This window comes from Equus quagga, chromosome 6 (assembly GCF_021613505.1).
Source record: "Equus quagga isolate Etosha38 chromosome 6, UCLA_HA_Equagga_1.0, whole genome shotgun sequence".
NCBI classification, from domain to species: domain Eukaryota; kingdom Metazoa; phylum Chordata; class Mammalia; order Perissodactyla; family Equidae; genus Equus; species Equus quagga.
This window is the reverse complement of record NC_060272.1, coordinates 105,966,370-105,985,142: the sequence shown is the minus strand read 5'-3', so window position 1 is coordinate 105,985,142 and position 18,773 is coordinate 105,966,370. Positions and strand designations below refer to the sequence as shown.

Below are 18,773 nucleotides of genomic sequence, written 5' to 3'. Positions count from 1 at the left end.
ATTGATCAGTTAAAATGCCTCTGGAAAAATACTTATTAGTTGGGTTTTATTATGGCCTCAGTAGAAAGAGAATACTTCCTAATTTTGATGTCATAGAGAAAAGGGATGTCTGTCCATTGTTGTTGGAAATGTAGATCAGAAATGATACATTGAGAATTCCGAAGACTTTGCTGCTCAGACCAACAGTCTCTAGCTTTTCATTTGGAAGCCCTATCATCATGATATTGCAAAGCAGTAGTAGTAGATGTCATGAGCTTTAGAGTCAGACAAACCTAGGTTTGAATTCAGGCTCTTCCCTTTACTAGCTGTGTGGCTTTTAGCAAGTTACTTAATCCACTTGTGCTTCAGTTTCCTCATTTGTTAAGTGGAAATAATAACACTTCCATTATGGAGGTCTACTGAGGATTAAATGAGAAGGTGTATTTCAAGCACTTAGCATATTGCATGGTACCTGGAAAAGACTTGTTAAATGAGAAACCAAATTATGATTGGGTTCTCGAACCAATCTCTGGAAGGAATGTGATTGAGATGCTCTCAAGGCATCAGGTCTTGGTAAAGAGAGTCCCTTCCTCCAAGTTGAGGAAGACAGTGAAATCAGAGAATGAAGTTGTGCCTGTTAAGGAAAAATGGAGACAAAACTGAGAGACTAAGTTCTTATCAATTGGCATGACCCTGTAGTTCAGGAGCCAAGGAGACTGGATATTCTTGAGAGTAACCAGAAGATGTCCTGGGACAGTTATTGGTTGTCTTGGATTAGGCTTTATGTGCCAGTTTTGATGTGGTATGTACGTAGAGCCAGAGGCTGGGTGGAAATTTCTCCATGACTCTCTAAGTTATATAAGCCATCGTTTTCTGTCTGTCTTATTTTCCCCACTCTATTCTGTAAAGATTACTCCTGTTAAATAGTTGAGATCTTTTTCCTTTTTTCACTTTCTGGAAGTTCACCAGTTTGCTTTTCATTACTCTCTTCACGTCTATCTGTACAACGTCTGTTATGAAACTCAGGACGTCTAACATGGTCTAGTCATTTAATGCATGAGCTTTAGTGTTATGTCCAAACCCTCCTTTTCTACTTCCAGCTGTTTGACTTTCACTAAATGATTTAACATCTGTGGGCCTCAGTCAACACAGCTGTAAATGAGGAAAATCGTAGTTCCAATCGTTTTGTTACACATTTCTGTTAGTAAAGTGGTCAAAACTTGGGTATTTCTCTTCTGTATAAAAGAAGTGGATCAGTACAAATGTTATCAATATCCAATATTCAAATGTTATCAATACCCAAATAATAATTTTCCATTTTCAATCTGGATTTGTAGGACTAAATTTCTGGTTACCCTAAAAGGTCTCATGAGCTCAAATGCCTATAGAAGCCAGGCAAGTGAATGAGTATCACGATTTAAATATTTTGCCTATAAAACATATAATATAGGCTCACCTTTTCTAAATTTTCAGATTTTTCAAGATAATCTGGAAATTCGTTTTTTAACACAAAACTTTTCTTAGTTTTAAATGTTGGCAATTACGAATTTTAATTTGTAGTCACTCTGAACCAAAACCTGTCTGTGGAGTCCATAGGATGCCAATTTCCAAGACTAAGTTGTTTGTCTTCTGATGAGATCTCTCAGGTGGTTTATTGAGAATTGTTAGGAGTTGCTTTAAAAATACATTTACTTTTTAAAGAGACCTTCATTCTTTATATTCTTGCATGTTTGGTCTAAAACAATGGATGCCAAGTACGAGTCATAAGCCAAAAAGGGGTGTGTAGACTGGTCTGCAATACGATGGATGGGCACGCAAGAAAGCCTCTATAAGGTTCCCAGCCAGTACTGGGTGAAAGAGAAGGAAGTTTTAGTGTGAGTGACTTCACTATATGAACTCACTCACCTTTGATTAAGCAGCTTAAACAAGAAGCCATAAGAGGTAACATGTTTTCCTCATCTGTATTCTAAACTGATAAAGGCCACCAGTTATCTTGGAGTTGGGAAGAGAAGCAAAGAAAACCTCACTGAAGATGGTATCTAACATCTGGTTTGTTCCTCATTTCCTGTAGAAAGGCATCACCTTACTCTCACTATTAGCTCCTCTGCTGTAGTACAAATGGCATCGATAGTCTATAAGGATGTAATGAATCAAAGGACACTGGCTTTTGCTTCCTCTTTGAGGATGGTATTTTTCCCCGCTCTATGAGGGAATGAAAAGGAAGAGGTCCAGATAGGGTTCCTAATGTGTGTATCCCTTCCCCATATTTTGAGAAACATTGGTGCTGCAGTAATCTTAATTAGGCAAGAGTAGTCAGCTGTGTTATTCTCAAACATTTTCAGGCATATCTGTGGTCTTAATGCTAGTCCAAAGGAGAATATGTGCATGTGTTTGGAGATCAATGCTACATTAAAAAAAAAAAATCAGCCACTATTTGGGATATTTTGTGTAACAATCTAGATTTTCAGCTTCTTTTGGGAACTGGAAGAACTGACAGCTACAGCTTACCTTTCCCATAAATTCACAATTTTTTGGAGCTGAACATTAGCTGACCCAAATAAATGGGAGTCACTTTCCTTTTATTTTTTAGGCCCCTCCCTAGCCACCTTCACTCTGTGTGCCTGAGGTTCCTCATCGGTAAATGGAGATTATAATCATACGAACCACATTGGGTTATTACATGGATTAGTTTATTTATGAATTAACATGTAAAACATTTAGAAGAGTTCTTAGCATATGTTAAACACTCAATCAGTGCTGGCTGTTATTGCCATATCTTTTGTATGTGCTAAGGTTTATTGTTTTGCTTTAGGGTTTTGACTAACAAAAGAGTAAGAATACTCAATCACCTAAAGTGATGCCAACGTCAAGGTCTAGAAATTAAAATAAGCACAGATTCAAAGTGAAAAAGCCCAGTCCCATGTCTACTCCGGTCACCTTGAGCTAGTCTCTTAGCCTCTCTGGGCTTTAGTTTCCTCGTTCATAAAATAAGAAAGTAGATTGCATGTCTTAAGAGGTCTGTTTCTAAAACCGAATGAGATGATAGAAAAGGTTTGGGGAAAAAAATTGGAAGAGGTCACACTGTGACAAAAGATGCTGAGAGGGGTTAATTTTCTACTTGAAAGAACTGAATACTCTTTCAGAATTTTCTTAGAGAAAATTAATGTTTGCCATATTGTTCACAGATTTAAACCATAATGCAGTATTTTTCTTAGGCTACCAATTAAATATCATTTTTCACCCCAGGAAAGAAAATTAGAATCCTGGTCCTTGCTCAATAGCAAAGAAATGAATATTTATTCTGTTGACTGTATAAGTAGCAAAAGGGAATGCCAACGCCAGGAAGTCTGAGAAACCACACTTGTTAGAGTACATGCTGCAAGTTTTAATCCTGTGTTAGTAGTAGGTCAGGCACATAAGAACTGAAAAATGGGCCATGTTGAATTGTGAATGAAAGGAGGTAAAATTTCTTATCTGTGTTTATAAATCTCATTTGTGTCATAGTGATCCTCCCGATCCTTCAAAATATTAAATATTATTGATACTTGGCTATCTTTGTTTAAGAATATAATTGAACTTTGATTTTAGTACTGTATCATATGACATGCAGAGAAAATTATTGAGCTTAATGGTTTTGTTAAGTTTAGGGTATATCAGTTGGTTTTGGATATACATTAATTTTTTAGATCACTGAATAGTAAGTTTGAAAGTTGGAAAGGACCTTAGAAATAATTTATTCTAAATCGTACACCTCTGGTAACATCCTAATAGTCTATCAACATGTCTAGAAAGTACTGTTTGTGACATATTTGCATCCAGTTAGGAGTTGTGTTCTGAGAATTGAGTATCTTGACATAATTTTGGACTCTAGTTTTATGATGTGTTTGAAACAATTTATAACAGATTTGAGACCTAAGGAAAGTAGATTTCAATGAAGTTCAACCTTTATAGCCTCAAGCTAGGAGGTACTAATGGGGATTTAAAAAAAATATGGATTGGTCATTTTCTGTACATATTTAAAAAGTGATCAGGGTCAGCTTGGTGGTGTAGTGGTTAAGTTCGGCGTGCTCTGCTTCAGTGGCCTGGGTTCTGATCCTGGGCCGGGACATACACCACTCATCAAGCTGTTCTGTGGCAGCAACCCACATAAAAAATAGAGGAAGATGGGCACAGATGTTAGCTCAGGGTCCATCTTCCTCACCAAAAAAAGAAAGGTCAAAATGACTATAAATGTGTATAGAATATCATGACAATTTGGGTAAGAGGTATCCTGAGAGTTTAAAGTTAGTATAAGATATTAAGAACAAATACAGTACAGCTAGTCATGCAAGGAGAGCATTTAAAACTTTATTTCTATTTTAATATATTTCAGAGACCATCATGCAGACATCAGAGACTGGGTCGGACACAGGTTCGACAGTGACTTTACAGACATCTGTGGCTAGTCAAGCAGCAGTGCCTACACAGGTGGTACAGCAAGTACCAGTACAACAACAGGTAAGGAGCTGCTGTTCTCAGAGAAGATGCTATGCCTTCTGTTGTGCTGACTCCCCAACATAGCTGTGTCCAAAGATGATTGAATTATACTTTTTGGCCCAGTGGATGCTAAGACATGCTTAGTTCAGTTCTTAGGTTAATTCAGCAAATGTTTCTTGAGCATTTCCTGGATGTGCCAGGTTCTTGCTGTGTTAAGCTGTCGGGATGCAAAGATAAATATTCAACCTCTAATCCCTATTCTGAAAGAACCTCTCAACTCCTAGAGAGCATTTATTTCTGATTTGACCACCCCAGGTAGGCTTTCTCCTTCTCTTCTCCCCTCCCTTGTTTTTGTCACAACTTCCTATTTCTTTCGTATTGAAATGTCAGCGATCGTATTTTTATATAATTGGCTCACAGTAGTACTTAATAAGGAGAGGGTACCTGTACCTCATGGACAGGGATTTTGCCTTTGTGGTGTTTTCAAAAGTGCCTGGGCATTATGGTGACTGATAAATACTGTTTAATGAAAGTTAAATTATCTTAAAGATCTGGAGATCTGACTCACCCCATTAAAAAATCGAGAGTGGATTCATCATCACATGTTTACTACAAGGCTTATTCATACTCAGGACACTTGGCTTGTTTAGGAAAGATACTGACAAAATACTGCTATTCATGCCAGTTAATAGTTCTGCATGTGGATTGTGAACACATTGGCCTGTCGTTTCATCTAAACAGTGGCAAGAAACAAATGAGAAAGATCATGCCAAAAGCATTATCATGAGACTTGAGATTTGCCTGTAATTTCTTAGCATCAAGGGGGATCTTTTGCAAATGTTGCTCTTAGAATTATGAATAAGTTGGTAGGGAGAGGGATATCTTTTCCTAAATGATGGACAGAGGGACTCAAGGTTATATACTTTTCAGGAGATACAAGTGGGATGGGCAGGGAGAGTGCTAGAATTACAAAGGGTCTATGACTTTCGGGGTAAATAAAGACATCTGAAGTGATTTTTCTTTTTTTTAATCTTAGCACACTCCACTTTCTGGTCTCTACTGTACACACATGCATGTGTGCACACACACACACATGCCCTTCCATCCCTCACACTTCCGGTTTATTAGGTTGAACTATATGCAGTTGTGATCTACTAAAACAACAGTCTTATATGTTTCCATCTATTAGTTATGTTTCTTATCCTTATCTTTCTTTCTTTTTTACCATTAAAAATGAGTCTTCCCCAAAATGATGTTCTAGAAGCGTCTGGTATTATTGATGTCGTCACCAATTTCAAGACTCTGAACGTAATTCAGAAAAGGGTAGCTTATGGCGTATTATCCGAACAGTAAGTAGAGATCAGTTGGGATGGTGTTATCTATAATTTGAAAGATAACTCAACAGTCTATCAATATTAAGGAAATGTGGAACAGTTAAACTCACCCTGGTTTGGGTTTTGTGTCATTTGTGGAAGAAGAATGGCTTTGAGAGCGGCTGTCTCTAATAGTAGTGTGATGGAGATCCTGTTCCTGTCTCCACAACGTGCCCTCAATGACATTGAAATGTCTGTGCTACGTGTATCTGGCCCTCTCTCCCGGCCTCTATCTTTCCTTCCTCCTTCTCTCCCTCCCTCCCTTCTTTTCTTCTCTTTTACTTTACTTTCTTTTTTTAAAACCTTTTCTTTTTATTGAATTTATATATCGTCAGATATTTACTACAGGTCTTATACAGTGTCTATAATAGTGTAAAGACTCAAATAGTTCAGCAAGCTTGTGTTTACAAAGGAAAAAAGCAGTCCTCAGCCTCCCTCTACTTGCATAAACCCCTCCTTAGAGGAAACTACTTTTACCTCTATTTACTTGTTATTTTGATATTTACCTACATGTCTTCAAAAATAGTACTTATTTGGGGCTGGCCTGGTGGTGCAGCGGTTAAGTTCATGCAGTCTGCTCTGGGAGCCTGGGGTTCTCCTGTTTGGATACTGGGGCGGGCCTACACCCTGCTTATTAAGCCTTTCTGTGGCAGGCATCCCACATATAAAATAGAGGAAGATGGGCATGGATGTTAGCTCAGGGCCAGTCTTCCTCAAAAAGAAAACCAACTTATTTGACTGTTTCTTGTCTTTTTAGTTTTAAGCATTGTCTTATCATGCTTTCTTCTTTCTGGTCCCACTATAAACACACACACACGTCCTTCCATCCCTCATGCTCCTAATGTACTAGGTTGAACTATATGCAGTTTTTGATCTACAAAAACAAAAATTTCATGTTTCACCCTAATAGTTATGTTTTATTTTTGGTAGATCATTATTCAGTGCTTACGTTCCCATGATATATATAAATGTTATTCAAATCTAGCCATGTAGTGAGCTGTGGTTACCTTTCTTTCCTGTACAACTCATTTACTTTCCCTGGATTTAATGATTGTATTTCTTCTTAAAAAAGTCTCTCAGAGCATCCTGACTTGCTCCAGTCTGCATTGGATGCCCTTTGCTCAGCTCCCATCCTGGGATTTCCCTTCACCATCGTCCTGGGGTTTTTCCCTCTTTCTTATGTTGGCTTTCCTGTTTCCTGGATCACTTGCTTGAGCACAACTTCTAATAACTTCCAAAGAAATGAGAAATGTTTGAGCTCTTTTGTGTCTGAGAGGGAATTTATTTATCTTCACAGTTGCTTGGTAGTCAGATGGGTACAGAGTTTTGGGTTGGAAATCATTTTCATTTTGTAAAGGTTGCTCCATTGTTTTCTTGTTTGCAGGATTGCTATGGAAAATTCAAACACCGTTCTGATTTCTGATCCTTTGTATGCGACCTACATGTTTTTTTTCCTCTCTGAAAGTTTATAGAATGTTTTAAATCCCAGTTTCTTGAAATTTCATGATGATGTGCCCTGATGTGGGTCTGTTTCATACCTTGTGCTAGAACTTTGAAGGCCCTTTCAAGATGGATACTCATGTTCTTCACTTCTAGGAAATTTGCTTCAATTCTTTCACTTATCATTACCTCCCTTCTTTTTTCTCCTTTTTTACTTTTTGGAATTTTTGTTCTACTTTCAGTTTTTTTTTTTTTTTAAGATGTTATTTTTCCTTTTTCTCTCCAAACCCCCCCGGTACATAGTTGTATGTTTTAGTTGTGGATCCTTCTAGTTGTGGCATGTGGGACACTGCCTCAGCATGGCCTGATGAGCGGTGCCATGTCCGCATCCAGGATCTGAACTGGCAAAACCCTGGGCTGCCAAAGCCAAGCGTGTGAACTTAACCACTCGGCCTCGGGGCCGGCCCCTGTTCTACTTTCAGTTTTATCACCGAGCTCATCTTAACTTTTCTTTCTGCTATCATCAGTTTAATTTTCAAGAGCTTTTTAAAATTTCTCTCTACATTCCTTTTTATAACATCACTTTTTATTTCCTGATTATATTTTTATCTCTCTCTGAAGATACTAATTTTTTTAAGTTGTTGAAATTTTCTGTTCTTCATGTAGTCTGTTTATTTCAAGGTACTTTGTTCCTTTTGGGTTTTTTTGGTCTCTGTCTTTTATTTTAGTAGCTTTTCTCAGATGTCTGATAATCTTTGGGTGTTTATCCATATTTTAAAATGTGAGGATAAAAAGCTAATTTGAATGCATGAGCGGGTCTTGTTGACTTCAACATAGTGTTACTGACTGGCCTTTTTATCTGGGGACCCTCTGATGTTCAGTGTCTTTGTTTTTTCTCTTGGACTGGTCATATTTTTTAAAAAAACTTCTGTCTAGTGGGTGAATGCTTTGCTGCCTGGGAGCTGAGTAGGGGATGAGAGTTGGGTACTTCTTGCACTAATTCACTTAATCCTTCTCTTTTTCATGTGGTATCACCTGATCTTGGTCTTTCTCAGTGCAGAGATTAAACCAAAGAATCAACCTCCAAACTTTCACCAAAGTTAGGGAAGGCCAGTCACCTCACTGCATGGAGTTTGGGTGGAGAGATCTGATTGCTTCTTAAATAGAATCACTTTTTATATTAAAAACCAAAACTTAAGTTGCTACCAGAAGTGGAAAATCATTATCACTAGCCATAAATAGAAGATTACACCTACACACATGCACTTTGTTTATGTCCTCATAAAAAATGATCTCAGGTACTCGTGGACCACACTTTGGAAAACATTGTTTTATGATGCCATATGGCTTATTCCCAACAGGCATATTTTTCACTTCCTGAAGTTAGCTCTTTCCTCTAGGACATTCAAGGCAGGTGATACCTTATGTCCCCTTACACCAAGCAAAGAAGGTGAGAACTCTCATTTTTTTTTTTTTTTTTTTTGTCAACAAAGGGTTTTATTTCACATACTGAGTTAGTGTGATATTTGCCTGGAGATTCCTGTTACGTTGTCCTTCCAGGCTTGTTTGAAAGGATTTTTTCTCCTGTCCTTTCTTTTCTTTCTTTTTTCCCGCTAGAACAGTGTCAAGTTTGAAGCTCCCCAGTGCATTCTGAAGCTGTCCCTGTGGACGTAAACTGTCTCTAACTGATAAGATTAGTGCTAGAGTAATTTCTTATTGCTCTAACATGCCTATAATCTTTGTATTGTTAATGTCCTAATGTCATCTTGACTTTTCAAACTGTAGTAGCACACCTTTAAAAGTTTCTCGCTTTTGTCACTGACCCATGATGTTTTATTGAGATCATGGCATTGATGTCAAAGGTAGGTAGTTCTCTTGATTCAACATTCCATTGTGTCTTTGCTTTGGCCATTTTGACATAAAGAGAAAACCTATAGCTAAATGTTTTTAGATGTTGAGACATGTAATATTATATGTTGAGAAACTAGAAAATTTTAAGATCTTAATATATGGTTCTGTTTCTTCCAAGCCCTCGGGTTTCTAATTTCACTATGTAATAAGTATTAAATAAAATGTTGATTCTAAAATTATTTCAATGTTTTTTCATTTATTCTGTATGATCTCAAGAATCAATTTGTCACCTTTCCTTAGACAATCTGGTTCAGGAATGGAGAATTCTGAGCAATGATTGCAAGGTCTTGATATATAATACTTTATCAAATTTCTTTTGCAATTTTTCATTTCACAAAACATCATCAAGTCTCAGCTTCCAAATATAGACATTGTTACCCAATTCAGTAAGATCTATACAAATGTTCAAGTGTAGTATCTTCATTAGAAACTGAAATTTTGATATTAGCATCCTATCATCTTTATAAAAAGACTCTTTGGACTGGGGGGTTTCTGTAGACTATAACTAGACGTAAGCTGTGCTTCCTTCCCCTCTCCTCGCCTTGAGTGATTTGTTAGTTTCTTGCAGATTTTTCTTCACATTGGTCATTTAATGCCTAAATCTAAGAGGTCTTCTAACCTGCTTGTCCTAGAGCTGAATTAAAAATCCTACTATTCCATTCTCTTCCATAGCCAGCCAGTTTAGATTCTTTTCAAGGTAGAATGGAGATAAAAATTAGAATTCTGTTCCTTGTTTTAATCTTGGGCTCCAGATATTCTACAAATGTTAGGATGTTTCCTAAACCAGCTTGAACCAGGACTCCAAGAATTTTTTCTCCCATTCAAGTTTCCCAGTTTTAGCTGCACTCCCTACTATAGTTCTTCCTCTCTCGACTGTCTCTGCCCGTCTTCCCTTTTCCTTGGAAAAGGGCACACATCTTTTCTCTCAAAGTGGGCAAGTGTGTTGTCTCTATACTGCTTCTTCTAAACATAACATCCTAGGTACAGTGGAGCACTGGGGTTGAGGGGCTTCTATTGTGAGTTCAAAAATAGTTTTTTTGAAAGAAGCTGTCTACCTTATTCAAATTCTTTTATTACTAGAGACTGCAGTCTTTACCTTTTCCTGCCCAGGGACTCAGTGTGTTCCTAGTGAATCTTTGGTATATAATTAAGACATTGAACCTCTTTTTATGTGATAAAGACTCATTTCAAAATTATATTCAGATAAGAACCTTTGTTTTTATACAAATCACCTACATAGGCAGTGGCTCTTTGTGTGTATTTTGAGTTATCAAAATGAAAGTAATAGCTGTATGGCTATATTGTTTCTTTTTCTTTAGTATCAGTCTATCACATATTTAGCATGTCCACGTAAGTAATGAGTATGTCCTGGAGAGTGAGCATATTATCCCTGTGGTGAAGAATATAATTGACATTTTGTTTGGGAAACAGATCCAACCAGAATAGTCAGTTAGTTTCTAGGCAAAGGGCAATCTTCCAGAAGGGTGAGTTTTAAATGAATCTTCTCCCATAGATCTATTCATTATGGCTATCTATAAAATGATGCCTCAACCTTTAGGAAATAGATTTTGGGAATTTCACTTTGTTAGGAATACTCCTGAGATCCTCATATTCCTTAGACCACAGCTTCAACAGTGAGTCATTTCTGTCTTCACTCCTGTTTGCCGTATTCCTGTGATGTAGTATATTATTACAACCAGAAAGAAACAGTGATAATTAGCAAGACACCCCATGAGGAAGTTCTTTTGGTGGAAGCAATCAATAGTGGTTCAGGGAAAAAAAGATTGCTTATACTATGTTAATTCATAACAGGATATTCTTTTGGATCAATATGTGATCAGTCCTATCTTAAATGAGTCCCTTTGCTAGTTGGGAGAGCTAAGCCTGAGAGGGAGTGCACTCTCATTCTTGTCTTTATCTTTCTTTTCTCTTCAGGGTCAAGAGATTTGCTTTCTGCACATCCTAGCTTTGATGGATGTGAAAAGAATTCTTTTCATTTGACACCATTATCTCATATAATCAACAGAAACAAAGACATTTTTCTCTCGTTTGCTCTTATTTGGGACTTGAGTCTCATTGGCTTGGTTCCCTAAGGGGACCGTGTTCTCATAATTAAGACTGTGGCAGACATCCTAAAAGATGGGGTTACATTTTAAAATGAATTCCAGTTGAATGTCTTTTTATAAAAAAAAAAAAGACAGTGATTTTAGCTCTTGAAGAGCTTACTTATTTTTAGAACAAGAACTGCTAATTTTTAGTATCCAATATGAAAAAGTAAGGTATTTTGAAGGAACGTGATAATTTACAATTGAAAGAAATTTTGCTGTGCCAATCCAATATAAAGGCCCTACAGTTGACCACTTCTACTGAATATTTGTAAAAATAAGAGCTCTACTATTTAAATAATTGAGTAATCATAGTTTTTTATTTTCTGTTAAGTGATTTTTAAAATATTTTCTTATCTGGAGTTAGAACATTGAGATCAGTTCTGGATACTATATTTTAAAAGGAAATATGCAAGGCATTGTGTTAAATGCTGGGGTTTCAAAGGTAGTTCGACATGGTTCCTGATCATAGGAAGCCAATTTTTTAGTGCCTCAGGAGTGAAGATGGAGATTGTTCTTGGGAGTGAGGGTCAGTACTGCCTTCACTAAGGATGTGACCTTTGAGCTGCCTGCTGAAGGAGAAGTTGGAGTTCACAATGGAAGTAAACTGGAAGAGGGTATTTCTGATAGAGAAAAGCGTAGAAGAGCTCAAGTGGAATCAGGAAATTGTACTGGGATGTGAGGGGGTTAGGAAGTGAGGGATGTGGAACAATGTTGCACAAGACCCTCCTGTGAGAGGTTGTCAGATAACCCATTTGTGGTGTCTTTACATTTATTCTCTCCCTAGTATTTTCCTTCTTTTCCCTCTTCAGCTGATGTATTTCTTTATGTATTTCCCCACTGCCAGTTTTCTTGATAGAGACATCTACATTTGTCTACTCTATTTCCCTTTTGTCTAGCCATTTCTTAATCATATGAAATTTGGATGCCACCTTTATAAATATGGGTACTGTGCACTTTGAACAGAACCAAATCCAATAATATTCTCTAGGATCTTTCTGGATTTTTCTTTGACACAGGAAACTGTTGATTATCATGTATCTCTCTTCGTCCCTTGCTTTTGGGCTTCCCCTTTTGTTTTTTTGAGGCCTACTTCATCAAGGAAAGCAGGATTCATAGAGGTTAAGAGAATGTTAGTAATAGTTAGAAGGTTTCTAACTTCATAGTTAGAAGATTTGTGTTCAAATCCTGGCTCTAGCTCTTTCTAGTTGTATGACTTTGGACAAATTATTAACCTTTCTGCAACTCCGTTTCCTCATGTCTAAAACAGGGATAAAAATATCTAGTTTATACTTAGCTATGGGTATTAAATAATATATTTATTAAATAATTTAGGATAGGATCTGGTATATAATAAACCTTTAATAAATTTATTGTTTTTTATTATTATTTTCATTGTTAGTGGTAGTAGTAGTAATATTGTCTGACTCCTCTAATGGAATATTTTGGGGTTTTGGACTCTCTTTTATATAAGATTTGTCTTTTCATTTTCTCTCTTTGCCCTCACAAGTAACTCATTTTCTGCAGCTATTTTAATCTTAAAAACTGGTTGTTTTCATTTTCTTTCCTAAGCAAGAACCTCTGATCCTTCCTTTTATTGCTGTGGATTGTGAATTAGGGAGGCTCAGGCACCAGATCAGAATGGTCTGAGCTGCAGGGGTGACATTGGTATTCTCCACCCTGGATAGGGCACCCAGTGCAGTCACCACAGTGATTAGAGAAAATGCCAGAAGATTTCTCAGTAAGGATCAGGGATACCTCTAGTATTTTATTCAATTCGTGAAATATAATACTTTTGGATCAAGTATAGTATTGTGGTAGGATTTAAGACTTTAGAAAATTAAGGTGAGAATAGTATATTAATATCTTAGCTAGCCTAATTGGGGTTTGTGTTTCTAGTTAGAAGAGACTTAAACTAGTATTCATTTAGTGCAACTATTCCAGAGGACCTCCCAGAGTTGAATTGCAGAAATTTTCTTCTTTAACAAATTTCTTTCTTATATAGACTTCTTTTATTTGATTCTGTAATTTTGTTCATAGAGATATGTAATGTTCTCTATGAATATCTAATTTCCTTTTCAGTCAATCAGTTTTGACATCAGTACTTTTTTTTTGCTTGGAAAGGTCAATTTGTTGTATAAAAATTTTTACTTGAGCAGAAAGTAAAAAACTTCAGGATAAGGGGCTGGCCCCGTGGCCGAGTGGTTAAGTTCGCGAGCTCCGCTGCAGGCGGCCCAGTGTTTCGTCGGTTCGAATCCTGGGCGCGGACATGGCACTGCTCGTCAGACCACGCTGAGGCAGCGTCCCACATGCCACAACTAGAGGAACCCACAACGAAGAATACACAACTATGTACCGGGGGGCTTTGGGGAGAAAAAGGAAAAAAAAAAATCTTTAAAAAAAAAAAAAAAAAAAAAAAAAAACTTCAGGATAACTGGCACTACTGTTTACATAATTTGAACAATTTGAAACATAATTTAAATAGAGCACCTGCCCTCTTAGCCAAACAAAATTATCTGTGCTAAAAATTCACTCTCAGTATAATAGATCTCAGTATATAGCTGAGCCTGTTTGCCATCAGTATGTAAAAGAAAGAGAAACTTTAAGGTCCAAATAAAAATTGTTATTTTTAGGGACCAGCCCCGTGGCCAAGTGGTTAAGTTCACGCGCTCCTCTGCAGGTGGCCCAGTGTTTCGTCAGTTCGAATCCTGGGCGCGGACATGGCAGTGCTCATCAACCATGCTGAGGCGATGTCCCACATGCCACAACTAGAAGGACCCACAACTAAGAACATACAACTATGTACCGGGGAGCTTTGGGGAGAAAAAGGAAAACAATAAAATCTTAAAAAAAAAAAAAAGTAAAAAAAAAAAATTGTTATTTTTAGTCTGAGCTAGTCAGGGAAATCTTTCCAGACTAAGGTTTGAAGAATGGAGGTAACCGGTGAGAGAATAAGAGGAAGTGTTTTCTGAGGGAAGTGCGTGTATGAGGACTTGGTGTAAGAGAGAACCTGGTGCTTTTGTGGAACTGAGACAGGGTCGAAATGGCTGGAGAAGAGAGTGGGAGGGATGAGTGGTGAGAGGTGAGGTGGGGTGTTAGGTAACTTTTGGTTGGGCCATATAAGCTATTTATGTTTTCTCTAATAACTCTCATTTTGAAGTTGCCCACCATTCTACTTTGTCGGACATCCAATTGAAACAATGAATCATAATAATAGTAGCTGCTATCTACTCAGCACCTATTGTGTACCGTTCCCTGTGCTTGATGCTTGGCTCATTATTTCTACAGCTGATAAAACCCTGCAAAGTAGGTGGTTCTTATCACCCTTTTACAGGTAAGAAAACTGAGGCCCAAAGAATTTAAATATCTTGCTTTGGAAAACAGTCGTTTGGCATTCTCTCACTGTGCTGACGTTTGAGAAGTATATTCTGAGGCAGTCATTACACAATGTATGTGTGTGGGGATGATGTTATATTTCTTTCGAGAGTGAGACATATTTGTATTATCCATTTAACAAATGGTTATTTTTTTCAGTTTTCTTCCATGGGACCAGTAAATGCTGGACAAGTAGTAGGTGCTCAGTAGATATTGGAGGAATATACTAAATAATACAAAAACTGAACTCTTCAGACTAAATCATTGTGTGTGGAGGGGAAAGGACTTGGGTCTTGTCCACTTAGCTTCCTTTTGTCCCTGATAGCAGCTCCAGAGATACCTTTGTGGAACCTCCGTGGATAAATGGGACAGAGTTTGAGAATTATCTCCTCTCCTGGACTCTTGAATTGTTCATCAAAATTATTCAAACTCGATACCTATATCAAACCAGCATATCAGAAGCCTAATTCCGTAGAACACTTAACATATCTTTTCTATCCTTGAAAAATGATTATTTTGCCCTTCATCTATCCACAGCTAATTTTAAAATAAACACACATTAATGCCTCTTGATTTTCTTTAAAACATTGTGTTGATATCATTCATAGACATTTCTGCTGAGACTCTGGTGGTCAGTTTTCCTTACAATCCTAATAAACTCATATACTTTCTATCTAGAGGAAATCAGAGCCACCCTTTGTCCTGGTTGCTTAGTAGCTCAGTGCTAAATCCTAAGCCTGATAATCAGTTTAAACAAATAGACCTTCCTCCCACCATGATTTTGTTTAGTCGAGTCAAACAAGTCATGTGACTTCAGAACCTGAGCTATTAAGCTCTATCCTACAGAGATGAGGAGTCAGATGAGTTCTAACAAGATAAACTGTAAAGTGGTGTAAGCCCATTGACATAGCGGTACTAACCATGGCAGTCCCATGGCAAAGAATGTGATCTGCTCTGTGTCAAGAAGGATTATTTTAGCTCTATGAATCACAATTCTTTTGTTCTTGTTGTTGAGGAAGATTTTCCCTGAGCCAATATCTGTGCCAATCTTCCTCTATTTTATTTGTGGGTTGCTGCCACAGCATGGCTGACAAGCAGTGTGTAGGTCCACACCTGGGAACCAAACCCAAAATCCTGGCCTGCTGAAGCAGAGCATGTCAAACTTAACCACTAGACCAGGGGGCCAGCCGCCACAATGCATTTTTGAGAAATGCCACAAGCAAAACTAGTGAAGCAAACAAGAGCATCTGGGGTAAAGAGCTATTTGAGCAAAATAACTAGCAAATGAAAAAATTACCAACCTTGAACTTCCTAAAGCCCTATCTAAACCCAGACCCCAAGTGTGAGCATCAGTAAATATAGAATTTTAAAAAAAGAAGGGAAAAAAATGATAAACTCAATGTAGTAAAATGTTGTCATCCAGATAATCTGAGGAAAGGACACCTGGGAATACTTTCCACTTCCTGCTGGGACACCGCCGCAGCGTAGCTTGATGAACAGTGCTAGGTCCGCACCCAGGATCTGAACCTGCAAACCCCGAGCACCAAAGCGGAGCATGTGAAACTTAACCACTACGCCACTGGACTGGCCCCTAACCTGAGTTTTTTGTTGTTGTTTATTTATTTTTGTAATGAAACTGTAGGTTGAAATAATAGAGCAAAATTATGAAGTTTTTGGAAAGTTATAGTAAATAAATTAATTTTACCTTGAGTGAACCTAAGCTTTAGTTCCCAGTAATAATACATTTTCTGAATTTCATGAAACTGACCAGGCCATTGGTTACAGTCCTATTTCTGACTGTTAATAACGTAAGTATTCTATGCAAAGCCTTTTTACCAATATTTTTTTCTTTTTTTTGTTATTGTGCTTATTTTCAAGGCTGTGCCTTGATGTTGAGGTTCACTAACGTGTTTGTTGCCTGTGGTTCGTCAATCTGGTAGACAGTTATAAATTTAAAACTCATGATTACTTTTAATTTTTCCCAGCAGTTTCATAAATACACTTCACAGAAATTGAGTGTTTCTTTAGCTATTTATTTTAAATAGATATTAAAAAATAGCAAAGCAAAAGAGCATCAGAGTAGTTGAGGAACTCTATCTAGGAAAAAATGTATGACCTAGAGAAGCTAGTGTCATAAACAAAATCCATACTCTTTAAACACTCATTATAAAAATAGACTACTGATAATGCTAATAGATCTTAGTAGACAATTTATTTCGCATGTGGAAAATATTTTTAATGTTTAAGCTTAAATTATATTTGTACCTATGTTTTGGTTGGTAATACTTTAAGTTACTATTAAAAGAATGTTTGATACTCTGCTTCCTATGTAGAGTGATAATATTGCCCTAAAATATTAGATATATGGGCTAAAGGAACAGTGACTCAAATTTGATCTAAGGAGGTGTGAATGAGTTGGAATCCCAGGTCTGCCACTTATAAGCTACGTGGTATTGAGCAAGTCACTGTAACCTCCCCGTCCTTCAGTTTCCATAACTATACTATGGGAGCTCATTTGGCAAACATTGATTGAGCATCTGTTAGGGGCCAGGAACTGAAGATCTTGACGATTAGGTCTAAGAGACTGACAGGTAAACAGGAGATGACACAGAGAATACTAATGCCTGAAGTGTACACATGGAGCTGTAGGAGCGAGGAGGAAGAACACATAATATAATTTGGATGTGAGTCAGTTAATGGGAGGGGGCAATTGTGGGAAACTTCCTGGTGGTACCTTGAAGAAGTACCACCCTGCCTTTGCTTCCTCATCTTTGAAATAGATAATTTACCCAGAATTGTTATTAGGATCAAATGAGAAAATCTTTGAAATTGTGCTTTAGAAACTACAAACTGTTTTACAGATATGAGGACATGTTATTGATTCATAAATCAGACACTCTACTAGGAGCTGGAGGTAAGAAAATAATTGCAAAGAGTAGTTCTTCTCAAAATGTGATATATGGATATATTCTCAGGAATCATGTGTGTGTGTGTGTGTGTGTGTGTTTATTTAGATATCCTTTTAATAAACTTTAATAAAACTATGGGCACATTCTAGATTATCTGAATTACTACATTGTAATCGAGACTGCCATTCAGTTTCCATGTGTTTTCATGTGTCTTTATGATCTCTTTGGTGCCAGGTCAAACTACTATACTTGTCTTGGGCTAATAAGGAGGAATAGAACCAGCCTTAATATGAAAATGATTGAGCTAAATGATACCACATGTACAGGGAGTACCAAAGAAGCTTCATCATACTAGTTGGCCCCACAACTATCATTGTTTATACCTTGGTTTATGTTTGTGCATGTTTTAATTGTATTCTCTTGAACACTAGAGGTCAGCAGTCACGGTCCCAGGGAAGCCTGCCTGATCCCCAAACTAGATTAAGCCTTTCTGTTATTCACTCTCCTAGCCCTGTGTCCTGTCCCTTTCCCTCACAGCATGTTTCCTTGTTGTGGTTTTAATTGAATTACGTGATCTGTGTCTCCCCCCCACACTACATTGTAAATCAGTGATCCAGGGACCGTGTCTTCTTTTGCTCTCACTGCAGTACAACCTAGCATTCACCATCTGTCTGGCATGTAATAAGTGCTTGATAAAGGCTTGTTCAGCTAATGACTGAACTAGGTAGTACTGAAGGGCCTTCTAAATTAATAGTGACTGGAAATACCTAATCACATATTTAGTGTTAAATATGCACACACACACATGCCAGTGTTTAAACACTGTAATTTCTGAATAGTGTAAATGATCACTCATAGATGTCTCCAGAACAGAACATCTACATCCTAGGTTGTGCAACAAGATTTATTAGAGTAAGAGAAAGAAATGTTAGAATTTCTATTTCTATTTTTTTAGCTAAAAAAGAAGAATTATGACTAAGACATACAAAATTACATGTATCACATGTAAATCAGGCATCCTCAGGGGAGAGGGGTTGATGGTAGCCCCCTCACTTGTTTGTTGCATTTTCTATGTTTCCAGCAAGGTGAATTAATGGATTATATAGTTTAGTTTTAATTAAACTAACTTTATAATGTGGACTAGCAGCTTAAAAAATTTCCCAGATATAGCCTAGAGATTGAAGATGCTGCTGATATTGTAAGCA

At 37.3% G+C, this 18,773-nt stretch overlaps 1 protein-coding gene across 10 annotated transcripts in view; it reads left to right on the top strand.

Annotated features, from left to right (window-relative positions):
• RFX3 (regulatory factor X3) overlaps positions 1 to 18,773 on the top strand; it is a 264,256-nt gene that overhangs the window by 108,044 nt on the left and 137,439 nt on the right. For all 10 annotated transcript variants that reach the window (XM_046664491.1, XM_046664488.1, XM_046664492.1 and 7 more), the window contains one exon: positions 4,352 to 4,476. In XM_046664491.1, coding sequence (XP_046520447.1) covers positions 4,352 to 4,476 — 125 coding nt within the window. The remainder of the gene's footprint in view (positions 1 to 4,351; positions 4,477 to 18,773) is intronic.